The following is a 17,441-nucleotide window of genomic DNA, read 5'->3' as shown; positions in this document are numbered from 1 at the left end:
TCTCTCAACGAAAAACTCCCATAAACAGGCCCTGGCCAAAATTTTTGTATAACACCCATTTTCAAACATATTCGTTAGTTAGCATCGTTTCTAAACTTATTAGCAAACTAACATCTCAAGTATCTTAGACTTGAGTTCACTATAACAACTCGAGTCGAGTTTCATGTGTTGGCAGAGTTGAGGTGGATTAAAAATCTACGTGGAACTCGAGTCGGTAAGACTCGAGTTCTTGCTTTACACAAATAACAAATCCAATTCAATGAAAAGAAGAAGAAAAAATGAAAGAATTAGAGAAAAACCTTCACTTGGAACTTTCTCCGCCGCCGCCTAGGTTCAGTCCAAGCCAAGGGGTTTGGGTTAGAGAGATCTGGGTTTGTGGGGGTTTGGGTTGGGGAGGTTTGAGGTTGTCTTCTTCGTGATTTCATATTCAGTTCTGCCAGCCCATAAAAGCTGAGTCTCTAAAATTCGAAAAGTTAGTTTGCTAATAAATTTAGAAAAATTGCTAACTAACAGATATGTTTCAAAAATAGTGTTATATGGCAAATTTGGGCCACAGACCCTACACAACAAAACGAAGTTGAGATCTACAAACGTACAAAGAAAGAAAAGAAAAACAGAGAGAGAAAGAGCAACAACAACAAAGAATATGATACTCGCGGTCGTGTTTGCCAACTCCGTCGGCAACATCCTAGTTGAACGGTATGTTCAGATCTCCACCGTCCATTTTCTTACGCACGTATCACCATGCTTTTGCATTGCTCTAGCTTTATAGACATGTTATATATCTTGATACTATTAATTGGTGTTGGATCCTTTTTATGGTTTATTCGCTTGGAATTTTTTGATTCTAAATACCCTTTTCAGCTTTGGTTGATGGGCTTGATTTGGTTTCAGATTTTATGGATTGGATCTTGCACGTGAATGTTTAAATATTTGATAGAAAATGGATCTATTTCTTTTGATTTACATTGAATTTCAATTGGGTTGACTTTGTTTTTGCTAGAATTCAATTGGGTCTATTTATTTTTCTTAGCCTTTTATTAAAATAAGGCCATTTTGGAATTTCAATGAATTGGTGTGTGCAGGAATGTCTATATGCTGTATGCATTATCTATTTAGATTATTTGAATAGTGAGAAAAAATCATTAAATTCCATGGAACTTCTTGACTTGATTATTTTGGCAACTAGAATGCCTGGAAAGTCTCTGTTTTAGGTAGTGATCTACTAGCGGATTCATTTTTACAAGGATGGTTGAATTTTCCATTATAAATCATTTGTTAAATGCCAAAAAATAAGTAAAATGGGAAACCCATCCCGTTCAGTCTAGGTTGCTAATCTTCAGTCCATGTTGAATAACCTATGAATCTACTAATACATAATTAAGTGGCTAATTTTATGCTGACTTGAATCTACTAATACATATTCTATTATTTAGAAATATAGATGAATTGGAATCATTATCTTATGCGTTTCTGACTTAGGTGATAGTAGGATGTAAAGAAATCCTCTAATCCTCCAAAAAATCAAGTGTGGTTACACCATTGCTCAGCCCTTGATGACAGTTGACTATGTTAGGTGGTAACAGTTCATGTATAATGAATATTGAACTCCAACATAAGCTTAGTTTTCTAGTAGGTGCAAGCACATGCATGATACCAAAAGGTATAGTGTCCCACATTGCTTATTTAGAGTTTAATGTGATTCTAGTGTCCGGATGTTTGAGCTCAAGCAGGACCAATGTGCATGGTTTGGATTAAGAATTGAAGATAATTTGGATGCAGAGTTCAATAATAATTCCACCTTTATTATTATTATTATTACTATTTGTTGAAGGGAATAATAATGCTACTTTAGATGTATGAGTATTGGTATAGGTTGTGGCATTTAGTATTAGAACTTCTCAACACTTTTAGTTTTACTAGCAGAAGAGACAATCTGTGGAGATGACAACCTGGATCAGTTTTTAATTGTCTCAAATGTGGAATGGTTTAATGGTATAGTGAAGTCATACAAAATGGAAGTGGAAGCTGGAGATAGGACATGAGTGCTGTCGTGAAGTTTGATTGCATGTTGGCAATGAATAAATTGAGCTAATTTGTTCTGTTAATCTTTAGGCTTTTGAGGTAATTTTCAGGTATGCTGTGTTAATATCTCCTCTTTTTTCGTTTATTTATTTATTTGTGGAAATCAATTTAAGATTTCTTTAGGTTTTCTAGGGAAGAACTTAATAGTTAAAAGGGTACATTGGGGTTGAACAAGTTTAAGGTTCAAAGTTTGCAAGCAAAAAAAAAAAAAAAAAAAGGATTATAATCTGAAATATTAAGACTTTTCATTATTTATTTATTTATTTTTTATGGACTTGCTCCATTAGCAAATTGCTCATATATATATATATATATAGTCTATAGCGCATTTGGAGTACAAAGGTACCTAAAAGGGTGTCTTTCTTTTTATGGACAGCAGCTAGGGGTAGTATTCTTACCATTGATAATCTGGTTCTTAGGCATTTACCACTAGTTAATTGGTGTTGTATGTGCTGGTGTGATGAGGAAAATGTGGATCATCTTCTACTCCACTGTAAGTTTGTTTATGCCTTGTGGAGTGAAGTTTTTTTGATATTTGGAATCCAGTGGGTGATGTCGAAGACAGTAGCCTCCCTTCTTTTTGGCTAGTGGAAGTGGCTGGAGAAGCATTCCTCTAACATTTGGAATATGGTTCTAGCTTGTTTGATGTGGTTAATTTGGCGGGAGTGTAATAATCATACTTTTGAAGATTTTGCGAGATCAATAGATCTTTTGAAGCCTATATTAGTTGGGACCTTATTTAAGTGGGGTAGAATTTGGGGTTTTACACAATGTATTTCCATTTTTGAATTTCTTCTTTCTATTTGTATCTCTTCTTGAGGTACTTGTATTTGTTTTAAGTTCTAAGTGTTCACCATCGTGAACATGATGTCCTTTTTATGAAATAAATCTTTGATTACCTATCCAAAAAAATATATATGTATATATATAGTCTGTAGATATATATAGTAATCCGTTTTTGACATGTTCAGCTTATATAAAGTTCATAAATTAATAATAGGAATCCATTATAATTCACTTTATTGAGGGTTACAGTGTGTTTTCCTGTTTCTCTGTGTGTCTATTTCAAAACATTCATGGTGTGCTCCATTAAAAAAAGAGATTTTGAAGGGGCATGTTATGATTGGTTATCTGTCAAACATAAAACTAAGGATGAGTATACCTGAGAAGAAGAACATATTATTGAATCAAGAAAATGATCAGTTGTTTCATCTGCTTCTTCAGAATTTAATCAATAAGTGAAGAGATAATTTTTCCTTATTTGATCTCCCTAAGGAGTAGACCTGTAGTCATTTTAAACGAACATGACCAATTGAAGCATTACCCCTAGGGCATATGTTTTATTGCAGATTTAATGGAGTTCCTGCTGAAGAACGGCTGCATTGGAGATCTTTCTTAGTTAAACTGGGAGCAGATAATCTTAAAGGTGTTAAAAATGAAGAGCTCCTTGTTGCTTGCCACAAGTATGTATTCTACTCTTGTTTAATTGATATAGATTAATCTTTTCTGTATATGATTGCATTAATTAATAAGCACAGTGGGGAGAGTGGGATTGCTTTGAAGGATTAAACTCAAAACTCAAACAGATGAACTGATTGGACCAGTGACCCTTGTGACCTAGCCCTCCAATTGGTTAATTCCTCTAGTGGAAAATTTCAAGATAGGCCTTTGAAAATCCCTGATGGAACTAGTGAACTGGACAAGACTGATGTGTCCTAATCAGTTGTGGAAGAACAGACAATGAATATTTACATGTTTACTAACCTTAAATTCCTTACATACTCAAAGCCAAACTGGATGACAGATTTGTGTCTGCTTTTAAGAACTGTTGAATCTTTTTTTTTTTTTTTTAATCTTTAGTTAGCACATCAATATATAAGTAAATTTTAGTTTAACATTTGCATCATATATATCTTTTATAAGTAAACACAACTTATGCACTGTGTGAAATTGAACTCATGACCTAACCCTCCACCCCTTGCTTTTTGGCAAAATAAGATACATCTGATCCCAAGGCCGTCAAAAACATTCATATTATGTATCACATATATATGATATCTCTAATAATAATTTTATTTATTCTTAGATGAACGATTGTGTGAGTTTGCTGATTTGATTAGAAGCAAGAGACAACTTAAAAAAAAACCTCTAATTGAACCATATATATATGGTGTGTTTTGCGTTTAGAAAAGAGGGTAATTAGTTTCAATAATAATAACGGTTTGCTCTATGAGTTAAACTTATGTTGTTACCTCCCAATATGGATATCTTTCATGATTTCATTTGTGTTTTTATTATCAACTGCTCCTATTTTACTTGATAGATCAATGGGTTCAAATTAATATAGGTTGGTGCTTTTTATAGATGTTATAGGATCTACTTATAAAAAAAAAAATAGATGTTCTAGGATCTCTTACTCTTGCATGTCATGATAATGTGTTTTTTAGAGTTAGGCCACTTGGGTAAGTTAGCTTAAAAATGTTCACTATTATTTAAATTCTAACCGTACAGTAATTGAAGTAGATCCAAGCTACATTAAGTTTTGTTATTTCACTTGGTGTTTAAGATTATGTGATGCAGCATCTGGAAAAGCAATCCTTTCTTCATTAAAATATTGACAATAGGATTTCCATACTGTCTCCAGTTCTGCTATTTAAGCATAAAGGGTAGTTTGTTGTTTTACCATCAAAGGTGTATTTAGTTTACTAGAATAGTGCCGCTGTTCAGTAGAACAACCCAAGATCACCCCAATGCCTTTATTTGACACACTGTAATTGGTCATGTAACATTCTTGGGTAGTTTTCTGTGAAAGAAGCCTAAATCATGCTCATATGACAAATCTTATACCCCTGAGTACAAAATTAGAGTGCTAAACTCTGCAATTATTCACATGAAATGAATAATAGTACCACATTCTCTATTGCTTTAAGCAGGATTTAACCTTCACATGTAAATACTATTTCTATGACTAAGTTTATTAAAAAATTGTTTTACTGAGTACACTTGCAGTTAATTTTTGTTTCATGCACCAGATCAGTTTATATTGTCTACACAATACTTGGGGATGTCAGCATCTATGTTGTGGGCAAGGATGAGTATGATGAACTTGCTTGTGAGTATTTTATTACTTCATTTTAGTTTATTAGGGTTTTTTTTTTTTTTTTTTTTGGGGTGAGTGTATAGGGAGAAACTATGTCAATTGTTGTTGCTGAAACTGTGGTTTCCACTCATTTTAAGGTTCTAAGATCTGGGACACAGCTTCTTGGTCCCTCTGATTAATCTTCTAGTTTGAATGACTTGCAATTGACAACACAAGTTGGTCCTCTCTTAAAGAGTCTACATGCTTTTTGGAAGAAGGTTCAGTTCTTTAATTCTCATTGAGATTTCTAGCCTTTAACCTATCACAGCACATTGATGCCACATTATGCAATGGGAAGATGATACCATAATCTTACTGCCAAAAAACAAAGAAAATAAGAGAAAAGAAAAAGAAAGAAAGCCAATGACTCTCTTTTTCCCTAGATATGATGATAGCATCTGTGTGTATTGTGATGTGGTGCATGCCCTAATTTGCTAACCAGTGCAGTTGAGAGCAGCTGAACCCTTTACATAATTTTTGTTTTTTAATATATATGTATTGTATAATACATGAAGAGAACCCTTTACATAGTTGATCCTATTACTGATGGTATTTTTTCTTATTGATCCATTTTTCTCTAGTGTCAGAAGTGATCTTTGTGATAACCTCAGCTGTTAAGGATGTATGTGGGAAGCCTCCAACTGAGCGCCTTTTCCTGGATAAGTACGGAAGAATTTGCTTGTGTTTGGATGAAATTGTTTGGAAGGTGAGGTGGACTGAACCATTTTAAAATCAGTAACACACAGGAGATCTTGGAATTTTTAGGATGAATTTGATGGTTTATTCGTCCTGGACCATAATATACACTCATCATTGCACTAATTTCTGAATAAACCGCCATGTGCTAGGTGGCTACTAATTGCTATAGGCACCTTTTCTATAGTTCATTAAACTCATGTAGTTAATGTTTGTATTATGTGAGATCCCATGTCCTCATGCTTTATTTCAGGCATGTGGTGGAGGTTCATAAGTTACTCTGGACGTATTGTTCAATAACACCACATTTTGCTACTAACATAAGTAACAAAACTAGATTTGCAGTTCATAAAAAAGAAAATAAGTAACAAAACCTACAACTACAAGCAAAAAAGAGAGTAACAAAACCAGAATTGATTTAAGCTCACTAGGGACTAGGCTTGCTTGTTACATTCCTGAAAAGGATATGATGGAAATTTCTTATTTTTCCAATGTAGTTGGATGACAACTAAACCTGACTACATCCTGCTGTGTGACTTTAGCCATCTTCATGTTTACATGCTCTCCATGTGCTTGGCAGCTTCTGATTGCTATCTGACGACTTGCATTATGATGCTGTGTAACTACTTTTGCTGTTCCTTGACATTGTTTCCTTTCTGTACTTTGAAGGGATATTTGGAGAACACAGAAAAAGATAGAATCAGAAGACTCATAAGGTTAAAACCTCCAGTAGAGTTCTGAACCAAACGTTTCTTGGTGTATACAGTCTATTGAAGACAGTGGTCGTCTGGGCTTGGACAAATGATTGTGTCACGTAACAGTACACTGAAAATTTTCACCTACTATGTTTTGTTGTGCCTTTTATGTTGTTATGATTAGATATGAGATTTTTTTATTGTGTTCTTGTGGGAGGGGAGTTGGCTTGATCAATATTTGCCTAGTGATAGCCTAATAGGTAAATGTCATAAAATTCTTTACAGACTTACGTAAATTGTTGATATTTTCAGTCTTTTGGTTTTATGAATTTGAAATGCGACTGGTCATAAGTAATGGTGAATTCTACCTTTTGTTGTACTAAATGGTGGAAAAGTCTTTTGCAAATTATTTTTCAATATATTCTTTCAATTAGAATCTATGAACATTGGTTAAAGTGTTCCTTTTTTCCTAAAGACTTCTTTTGAATTCTTCATGAGATGGGTGTTTGATTTGGAAAATTCTTAGGTGCTCCTAGAGCATAGGGAAATGATACTCTCTTTCCTCTCACATTTATAATGGACCCTATCATGAATTTAATAAATGGACCATCACCATAAATGTGAGAGAAATGAGCATTATTCACTGTGCTCGGAAGTACCTAAGAATTACTCGAACAAACCAACGAAACGGTGGCAATCCAATCCATTGAAATGGGTTTCTCTTATAGCATGCCTATATGCTGTTTTATATTTTTAAAATTTCATGGGCAGCAATCACATTAGTGGGTTTATAATAAAAAAATGTATAAAGCATATAAGGTTTTCCCAAAAAATGACCCACGTGTACAATTGTGTATATTTACAAGTTTGCTATAATATCTGTGTAAATTTACATTGACACTATTTATAGGTTTTTATGTTAACATAAACAAAAAATTTTACATGAGTTGATGTGATCTAACAGTGGTTAAAAAGTACAACTTGTTCCGTTTTTAAAAATAGTATGTGTAAAAGTACAACTTGTTCTATAAAATATTGACGTTTTGAAATTCTAGGACATAAAAATAAGGTGACATTTGAAGTCAAAATAAACAGATTAATTGAAAATTTACTAGATATCTTCAAAAAGGTTATTTTTATGAAGCAAATACATCCTAGCCAAAAAAGAAAAAAAGTGTACAAGTTAATGGATCTAATCTCAATGATATTAACTAAAAACAAATCATGGGTTTTGGATTTTAGGCCGAACAATATAATTTTTTTTTTTTTTTTTTTTTTTAAAGGGGACTAAACTTCATATTTTACTCTCTAAAATTGAGATAGTTGTTGTAAGGACCTGATTTGAGTTCCTAGCCCAAAAGTTGGATGGACTTAGGCCCAAAACAATGAACTTGTAGAGAGTGGGTTGGAAAATTGGGCTTTAGGGAATCAGACAACAGGTAAAGTAGATCTTGATGACAAGGGAATGAAGATAGACAAGTTTAAATTGTAGAAAATCGTCATCGGCATAGTCCGAGGAGATTAGTCCTTATATATTGATTCACAAATTTGATTACAAGTTCAGTTCTTGGTTGCTACAGTGTTTTTCTCACTCATTTTCTCTCCCCCTAGTCCATGGAGGGTTTCTTAGCTTATATGGTTCTTTTTAGACAATCCTAGCCTTTCACTTGTTGATCATCTAAGCCACTACTTGAGTGCTTGTTCTATCGGACACTCTCACAAGCCCTCTGTGAGTTGGGGTGGTGGTAGCAGTTTTTTCTTAGATATTTCTCAACTCCCACTTCATCCCGTATGTTTACAATGCATATCCTTATTAACAGAACTTCCTAGAATGTCACTCTGGATAATAGAACTCATTTTCTGACCTCTCCTTCATTTAGCTGAGGAGATATTCCTCCTCGGCCTGCCTCTCTCATCCTTTATAGCCATAGCTTGCTCGTGAAGCCTGAAGTCTTACTTCTTCCTTACTGTTGATCTATTCTTGAACTATTGTGCCTCCTCGGACAAGGCCCAATGCCCAATATGTATTTGGACTTGCGTCCCCACAATTGTCATTTTGATTGCTCAAGTTCCAACTTTATCAATTTCATCTCCAAACTTTGTAAACGTGTTCAATTCGATCTTTCCTTTCACAAGAATCACAACAAGTAATGGGCTCTTGATTTAAAAAAAAAAAAAAAGAAGAAGGGTAATGGGGCTCTGATTAACCCAACTACCTAGTTTCTTTTTTCTTTTTTTTGTTTTGTCATTTTCTAATATTAAAAAGGACATAAAAATTTCTATCAAATAAAAAATTAAAATCTAAGGGTTTTTTTTTTTTTAATTCCAAAAAAAAATTATAAGATGATTAAGATTAAAATTCTATTTAATAATTTATGGGTTTTTTTAATTATAAAAAATATTTTAATGGTGTATTATAATTTATTGTTTGGAGTTCATAAAAAATAAATAAAGATTTGCAGTTCATTAAAAAAAAAAATTTGGAAAAAAGACTTCAATATTCATAAAGTTTTTCAAATTTCAAAATAGCTTGAGGTGGTAAATTGTTTTTTTTTTTTGTTTTTTTTTTAAGAGAGTTTCAACTTATGGCATTTGCTCCTGATGATAATTCTTTATCATCAGACCAAGACACCAATCGACTTTTGGTGTAGGCGGAGATTGAACCCTAGATTTCTTATTCAACCATCAGAGACTTTATCAGTTGAGTTAACTAAAATTCATGAGGTGGTAAATTGTTAGTTGTGGATAAAAAGTAGTATAATGATGACAGAATAAATGAAAATTAATAATGACTTGTAAATTGAACTGTTGGAAATATGTTAAGAAAACTATTATGTATGTAGCATTACTCATTGAGAGCTTCTTCTACTATAGCAGATTCTAGTGGGACCTAATAGTAACCAAGGACTAACAGATAGGGTGTTGGTGCTCCAGCTACTTGTGGGATTGGGCTCAAGTTGTCTACTGCGTGAAGATTGTATTTCTATGTACAAATAGTGAAATATTGTTTTGTTTTTGTTTTTTTTTTAATTTACATTTGTATTTGTATTTGTTTGTGTACATATACCATCAAATAGAGAAATAGGAAGAAATAGCCTCATATTATATGGAGAGAAAAGTAGCAATTTCAGAACCTTGGTTTGCATCTAGACTCTCTTCTATTTCGTTCTCTCCCATTACCCATTTTCTCACCTTACTTGTATAGTTGTATTTCACCCATTTTCCTTCACATCTCCATCCCTTTTCTGCCACTGTTCACTGACACCACAATCTATTCTAGGTAAACTTGTATTGTATTGTAGACTTCTTGTAGTTGTAGAGCAAGATATCATATTCATCAAAACCCAATTGATTTTTTCCCCACCTTAATCAAACTATGCTAAAACCGAAAGTATTTTCTCCCACCAATTATTGCTCATGTATTGGATATTGATAATGAGTAATGACCAATATTTTTTAGTCTATTATGAGTAATGACCAAAATTTCAATCATGTGCATTTTAGACCGTTGATTCTTCATAGAAGGAATGTTAACAAAGTTATCATTTATCAAACATAATTTCTTATCACTATATTTATCAAGGCAAGTAGAATGCTGGGAAGCACGGGTGCGGCTACTACCCACTATAGTTATCAGTAAAGTTATCGCTTGTTGACTTTCTCACAGAATGGAATTTTACATTTGTTGGGGTGAACAATATTTTTGTCATTTGGCGGTTGCTTATAACTTAGTATAGTATGAACATACTGAATAGAATGACGCTTTTTGATTTGGTTGGGGAGTATTATCGGGTGTAGCAGGATGGGATGTATGGAGAATTTTACCAAGGGTTGAGCTAGGAAGGGATGTATGGAGAATTTTACTAAGAGTTGAGCTAGGAGATGGTTGATGATTAATTCGAGGGGTTGAACCAGGAGGTGTTTCGTTACAGGTGGACGGATTTTACAAGGCTTTTTGGTACTGAAATCAGTGTTTCGTTAGTAGTTACACTTAGTGGTTGGAGCACTCTACATCTGGAGGCTTGGTGGTGTTTTTAATTCACTCGATTTTTATACAATTTGTCCAATAGCATCAATAAGGATTTCATATGCTTTATTATTTTTCTTTTTCTATGAAAATAGAATTGTTAGCACACCTTTAAGAAAAGTATATGGTTAGAACGATATAAGAAAAGTATATGGTTAGAAGGATAATTCTCTTGAATTGCACATAAAAAGTCATTCAAATTTCAATCATGTGCATTTTAGACTGTTAATTCTTCATAGAAGGGGTGTTAACATGGTTATCATTTATCAAACATAATTTCTTATCACTATAGTTATCAAGGCAGTTAGAATCCTATGAAGCATGGGTGCAGCTACTATCCACTATAGTTATCACTATACTTATCATTTGTTGACTTTCTCATAGACCGGAATTTTACATTTGTTGAGGTGAACAATATTTTTGTCATTCAGTGGTTGCTCTTAACCCAGAATAGTACGATTATATCAAATAGAATGGAGCTTTTTCATTTGGTTGGGGAGTATTATTGAGTGACGCAAGAGGAGATGCACGAAGAATTTTACTAGAGGTTGAGCTAAGAGATAATTGTTGATTATTTCGAGGGGTTAAACTAGGAGGTTGTCCTTCACGAGTGGACAGATTTTGCAAGGCTCTTTGATATTGAAATCAGTGTTTCGCTAGTAGTTACACTTAGTGATTAGAGCACTCTACATCTGGAGGCATGGTGGTGTTTTGAACTCGCTCAATTTTTATACAATTTGGCCAATAGCATCAATTAGGATTTCATATGCTTTATTATTTTTTCTTTTTCTATGAAAAATATAACGGTTTGCACACCTTTAAGAAAAGTATATGTTAAAAGGATATAAGAAAAGTATATGGTTAAAAGGATAATTCTCATCAACTGCACATAAAAAGTCAATCAAATTTCAATTATGTGCATTTTAGACTATTGATTCATCATAGAATGGATGTTAACATGGCTATCATTTATCAAACATAATTTCTTATCACTATAGTTATCAAGGCAGTTAGAATGCTGAGATGCATGGGTGTGGCTACTACCTACTATACTTATCATTTGTTGTCTTTCTCGCAGAATAGAATTTTACATTTGTTGGGTGAACAATATTTTTGTCATTCGGTGGGTGAACAATATTTATATAGTATGAATATATCGAATAGAGTGGCACTCTTCTATTTGCTTAGGGAGTATTATCGGGTGTTGTAGGAGGGGATGAATAGTAGATGTAGGGTGCTCCAATCGCTGAGTGTAACTACCAGTGGAACACGGATTTCAATACCAAAGAGACTTGCAAATTGTGTCCATCCATAATAGACCATCTCTTGATTCAACCATTCGAAATAGTCATCAACCATGTCTTGGCGCAACTCCCAGTACAATTCTTTGTACATCTACTCTTGCAACCCTCAATCAGCTAGAAAAGGAACAAGGGATCGAGGAATTGATGGTGCATTTTGTATATGGAATATGAGACAGGGGACCTATGCATATATGTAGAGTATGCACCCTATGATCGGTCATGCATGCCTGCAACCTCACAATTCCACGTTGGCTGCGACCATGGTGCACATAGTCACTAAAAAAAAAAAAAAAAAAAAAAAAAAAAAAAAAAAAAAAAAAAAAAAAAAAACTTAATACAATGAAACAAGTCGTTGCAATAACAACTTATGTCGTTGTAATAGGTGTTATTGCAATGACAAAAAAGTCAATGTAAGCCGTTGTAATAAACTCCGAGATAATAGATTTATGCAACACTAGATTTCATTGCAATGATTTATATATTGCAATGATTTATTTTGAAAATCTCATTGCAATAGGTTATTTTTTTATTAAAAAAAAGCTATAGATTTACGCAACACTAGATTTTCATTGAAAAATTCCATATATTGCAACGATTTACTTTGAAAATCTTGTTAAAATAAGTTATTTTTTTAATTAAAAAAATGTTTTTTAACTTAAAAATAAATAAATCATTTTTAAATAATAATTTTTTATTAACCTATTTTGCAATTCAAAAACCATATTTAGGTACTATACTAACAAATTAAAGATATGCATAAAAGATGAAAAAATCGAAATACTTCATTTCAATACATATGTCAAAAAACACAAATATATTCACGACTTGTTGAATTTATATTCAAACACAGTTTCAAAAAGTATGCAAAAAACAAAACAACATGAAAGAAAAGTTTCTTCCCGAAGGTGTTATCCAAGCATGCTTCACAACTATTTAATTGACTTACCACCTATTTTGGAAAAAAGAAAGAAAGAAAAGAAAATAAGTATAAAGTTGAAAAACATCATATATATATATATATATATATACACACACACAACACAATGACAGTAATATACACCATCATTGATTCTTAAAAAAAACACATACAAAACAATACTACTTGAAGACTGTACAATTAAATAAAGAAAAATCAAATTAAAATTTAAAGAGCAAACAAAAATTACCTGAAAGTTAGAGAGAAAATCTTTAAATTGAGAAAGAATCTCTCCAAGGAGACTATGAATTAAGAGAGACTGAAATTTGAGAGAGAAAATTTAGAGTTAGTAGATATAAGAGTGAGATGGAAATTTGAGAGATAAGTTTTGTAGTTAGTAGATAAATTTGAATTTTGAGATACGTTTAAGAAGGAGGGAAAGTGAAAAGAAAAAAAAAAGACAGGTATGGGGAGAGAGAGAGAGAGAGAGAGATATATATATATATATATATATATATTGAGATGAGAAAAACACGGAGATAAACGTGGGTGAGAGAAAGGGAAACTAAGATGAAAAAAGAAAAAGAAAAAAATAGAGGTAGGAGAGATAGAGAGAGAGAGAATTTGAGATTATAAAAAAAGAAAAAAGAAAAGGAGATAGAGGTGGGTGAGATAAAGAGGGAAACTAAGATGAAAAAAATAAAAAATAAATAAGAGATAGGCATGCGTGAGTTAATTTTGAGATGAGGAAAAATAGGAAGATAGATGTGGTGAGAGAAAGTGGGAAATTGAGATGAGAAAAAAAAGGGGATAGAGATGGGTGAGAGAGAGGAAATTAATGAAAAAAAATAGCACCAATTTCTCAAATTTTACCGCTACTCAATTGCTCACTTCTATTACATCAACAAAATTTGATGTGAAATAAAGATTTTACCTATTACAATAATATAGTTTGATGTGAAATAAAAAATTACCTATTGCAACAACATATCTCAATGTAAAATAAGAGTTACCTATTACAACAACACATTTTAATATAAGATAATAATTATTGCTATAGTATATATATTACATCTTTTTTTTTTTTGGTTGCAATAATACTTGTTGTATTATGTCTTTTTTCTTGTAGTGAGTAATTGGTTATGAAGTAGAGCAACCTCAGCCAATCTGTCACCATCGCAGGCGAGCGAGTGACCATGGTCAACATGCGACATCAGTCGAATCTCACTAAGTAGAGGCTGCTTAAATTGGTTTGGTGAATTTGGACAATAGACCTATCCATGGCTTGGAAGAAAAGCAAGAGCAAGAGAAATTTAGTAAGCAATACATAAAAAAAGCATATATATTTAGCAAGCAATACATATCAGTTATGAAAAACAATGAACAACACAAACAAGAAACACTTTATTTATATGCATGGCTGAATGAACAACATAATAAATATGTTTCATTTAGGAAAAAACCATTAAAGAAAAGATTCGGAATCGTTACCGTAAGATCGATGGTACTATTTTTTTGATCTACGTATGACCCAATAAGAAATGGAATGAAAAGATTGTAAAGAAGAGATTTTACAATCTAAAAAGGAAGTTTGTGGAGAGTGGAGGGGTTTAAGAAGCGTAAATGTGAAGAAGGATTCAAGAAATGAAAAAGTAAAAAAAAGAGACGAAGATGTTGAAAAGAAAGAGTTCTATTTATATATATATATATATATATATATGCGTGAATGTATGCGTGAAGTTCTTGATGAAGATGTAATAGTAGCGTGGGAAGAAATGAGACTATGGGTTAGTAGGGGCTAGTCACTAGTAGCAGTACTAGGAATATAGCTAAAGTATAGTGAGTGTGAGAGAGAAAGGCTGAGATTTTAACACAAAAGAGAGTGACTCACATGGTTCCGAATTTCTCGCTTTCTTGCACAACACAACCTCTCTCTCTCTATCTCTCTCCATTTATTGTTTAATCCCTTTTTTTTTTTTTTTTTTTTTTTTTTTTTTTTTTTTTTAAAAAAAAACTCATTCTGTGCAAGAAATACCAAGTTTTTACACAAAGGTTCCACAAAAGACAAAACCTAGTTTCTTCGATTCCGGCTTTATCCATTTTTGCGTGGGTTGTGATTTTTAATTAGATAGAAACTAATTTCTTAATTCTAAAAGTTTTAAATTAGACTGAATTTTTTCAGACTGTGTTTATTTATATATATATATATATATATATTGGTTGAAATCAAGAAAGTGCATATACTTTATTTCGGGTGTCATACTTATGTTATACCCATTTGAAGCACTTTTGCCATACCTATACCTATGAAACTTTTACCATACAACATAGTAACTAGTAAGATACTTTAGTAATTTATTGAACTAGGTATGAAAACATAAGCTCCATATGCAATAAATAACAAAGATAGTCTGATGTCTAAAATTCAAGATGCTGGAATTTGACAAACAATATATTCATATATACGAGTAAAGCATAAGCTACAGAAGCAAAGAATGAAATAATGCTCTAAAATATTTACATTCATGCCAAGAAAAAATAAGCAATAATCAAGCTATACAGTGATTAATTAATGATGGGTCATATAGTCTCATGAAGATGAAAAAAGCATATAAATTGACAGTTTTTTTTTTTTTAATAGATAATTCGATAGTTGGAGAAAGTAGAATTTGATTTAAATCCTAGATGTCGAAGATGCGCCAACTAGTTAAGATAGAAAGCTCTTGATCATATAAATTTACAATTATAAATAAAATTCTATTGAAAAAAAAGGGAAAAATGGAAGACAAGTGTACATTACTATACATTATAACTTCATAGAGAAAATTAAAGAACATAAAGTATTGATATAATTTGCACCAGCTGAAATTAACATTTTAGCATGTCCAACTAAGACATAGAACTAAAAATAGTAGAAACCAAAACTCATCATTTAAAGCATGCAAACATCATGCCATAAACAAATACCGCCCCATATTTTTCCATAATTTGAAGTCCGAACCCATTCTTACCATTTTTTTTTTCTTGATAGGTATGAATCCCATAGAGACCATTGACCACATAGAAACCATACACCCAGTAAGATGCCATATTTTTTCTCCGCCACCAAATTCCCAATATCCAAGCCTCCAAATTAAATTGATGCACAAATCTTAGGCTAGTCAGGAGGAACTTTAACTCATCACCCACTCCACCCCATTATGACATTTGCAAAATCTAACTAGGTTTTTTCCTTTTTAAGAGTATGATATCATTATGACAAGGAAGCATTGATACCAACAAGGGACATTAGATATGATATGATACAAATATGACATAAATCCTTGAAAAACTAGGAATGATTTAATAGAATACATTAATCAATCAATGATATATACATATATCTGTGTATATACCATGCTAAATTTAATTTAAATATTAAATGATAAGCATTGCTAATTTAAACCACATCTCACACTTCTCAGCTAAAAAAAAAAAAAAAAAATCACATCTCACACTATCCATAAGCAATTTACCTATTGACAGTTGTGGGTTGACAGTTGTGGGCTATGATATTGCACATTCTTACTCTTCTCTCACAAAATCACTTGATTAATCCCCTTATATCCCATTGGCCCCATCTTGGTGCTCAACCTTCTATAATTGTTTGAGTAAGTCCTCGACTTGTCTGCATAAATTCTCCATTACCTATCAAAACCCCCATTACCTCATATTCAATAGATCTACTTTTATAGTGCTTATTTGCCTTCAAATCATTGAAAAGCCCATAGAGCAGTTAAGCTGCAAGGTGCGTCTTAGTACTTCTTTGGGGTTTTGACCTTGACCTAAACCCCATTGTCGTTGTCATTTCCATTTTTATAGCCAAGGATCATTTTCTCTATGCTTGAAAAGGATTTGACTGTACATGCTTAAAAGGCTCCAAGATTGCTGGAAGAACATAAGATTCATTTCAGTAATGCATTCACTTTTTGAAATGATATAAAATTTTAATTATTCATAATTTGCTCAATAAAAGCTCTCTGAAATAAGAAGCGGCACACAATTCTTGGAATTGAACCATATAATTAAAAACTTAAACTATTGAGGGCCTGATTCATGAGAGGTACAAAATGAGGTGTCTACATCCAATAGAAGTAGAACAACATGACAATCATATATTTGTAAACATAATATTGACAAAGCTTGAGTAGAGTGCTAGCAGTTTGGTGAGTGGTATATTTACGAATTTCTTTGCATGAATGCAATTGGCAGTACTAGTTGGTGATACTGTATTTTTTCCAGCTATAAATTTTGCTAGAAGTTTTAGTCCTAAATTAAAGGATTTCATGGTTTTAATAGTTAAACCTCTTTTTTCTTTGTTAGTTTTTATCAATTTTAATGTGGTTGTTTAAATTTAACTGAGCTTTAATTAAAATTTGACAATGTGATTGGATTAATTTTGAAATTATGGTTAAGATCATGAAATTCCCTTTAATTTAACTAGTTGTGGGCAAAAATTGAACTCGAATCAAATGAGGTAGCATTTAACTAATGAAATTACCCATTTTGCATTTTAACTGTAGAAAAAGTATTCAATTTT

General features: G+C 32.3%; 1 protein-coding gene across 2 annotated transcripts; it reads left to right on the top strand.

The window, feature by feature from the left end:
- Positions 1-576: 576 nt before the first annotated feature.
- On the top strand, positions 577-7,032 carry LOC115988495 (TSET complex member tstD-like). 2 transcript variants are annotated; one of them, XM_031112067.1, is made up of 5 exons: positions 577-699; positions 3,435-3,548; positions 5,118-5,197; positions 5,806-5,930; positions 6,590-7,032. In XM_031112067.1, the coding sequence occupies exons 1-5, from the start codon at positions 647-649 to the stop codon at positions 6,659-6,661; spliced, it is 444 nt and encodes a 147-aa protein (XP_030967927.1). In that variant the 5' UTR covers positions 577-646; the 3' UTR covers positions 6,662-7,032. The 2 variants fall into 2 exon arrangements, with proteins under 2 accessions (XP_030967927.1, XP_030967928.1); XM_031112068.1 differs by having other exon boundaries at positions 616-699; positions 3,416-3,548.
- Positions 7,033-17,441: the final 10,409 nt, after the last annotated feature.

The sequence above is a fragment of the Quercus lobata genome, chromosome 5 (assembly GCF_001633185.2).
Source record: "Quercus lobata isolate SW786 chromosome 5, ValleyOak3.0 Primary Assembly, whole genome shotgun sequence".
Lineage (NCBI taxonomy): Eukaryota > Viridiplantae > Streptophyta > Magnoliopsida > Fagales > Fagaceae > Quercus > Quercus lobata.
Note: the sequence above shows the minus strand (reverse complement) of the source record. Positions and strands in the feature narration are given on the sequence as shown.

Bases quoted from the DNA above. Each gene is read 5' to 3' on its own strand.
- LOC115988495 (XM_031112067.1), top strand. From the start codon at position 647: ATGATACTCGCGGTCGTGTTTGCCAACTCCGTCGGCAACATCCTAGTT. The intron at 700-3,434 runs GTATGTTCAGAT...GTTTTATTGCAG, and splicing joins GGCAACATCCTAGTTGAACG to ATTTAATGGAGTTCCTGCTG. The intron at 5,198-5,805 runs GTGAGTATTTTA...ATTTTTCTCTAG, and splicing joins TGAGTATGATGAACTTGCTT to TGTCAGAAGTGATCTTTGTG.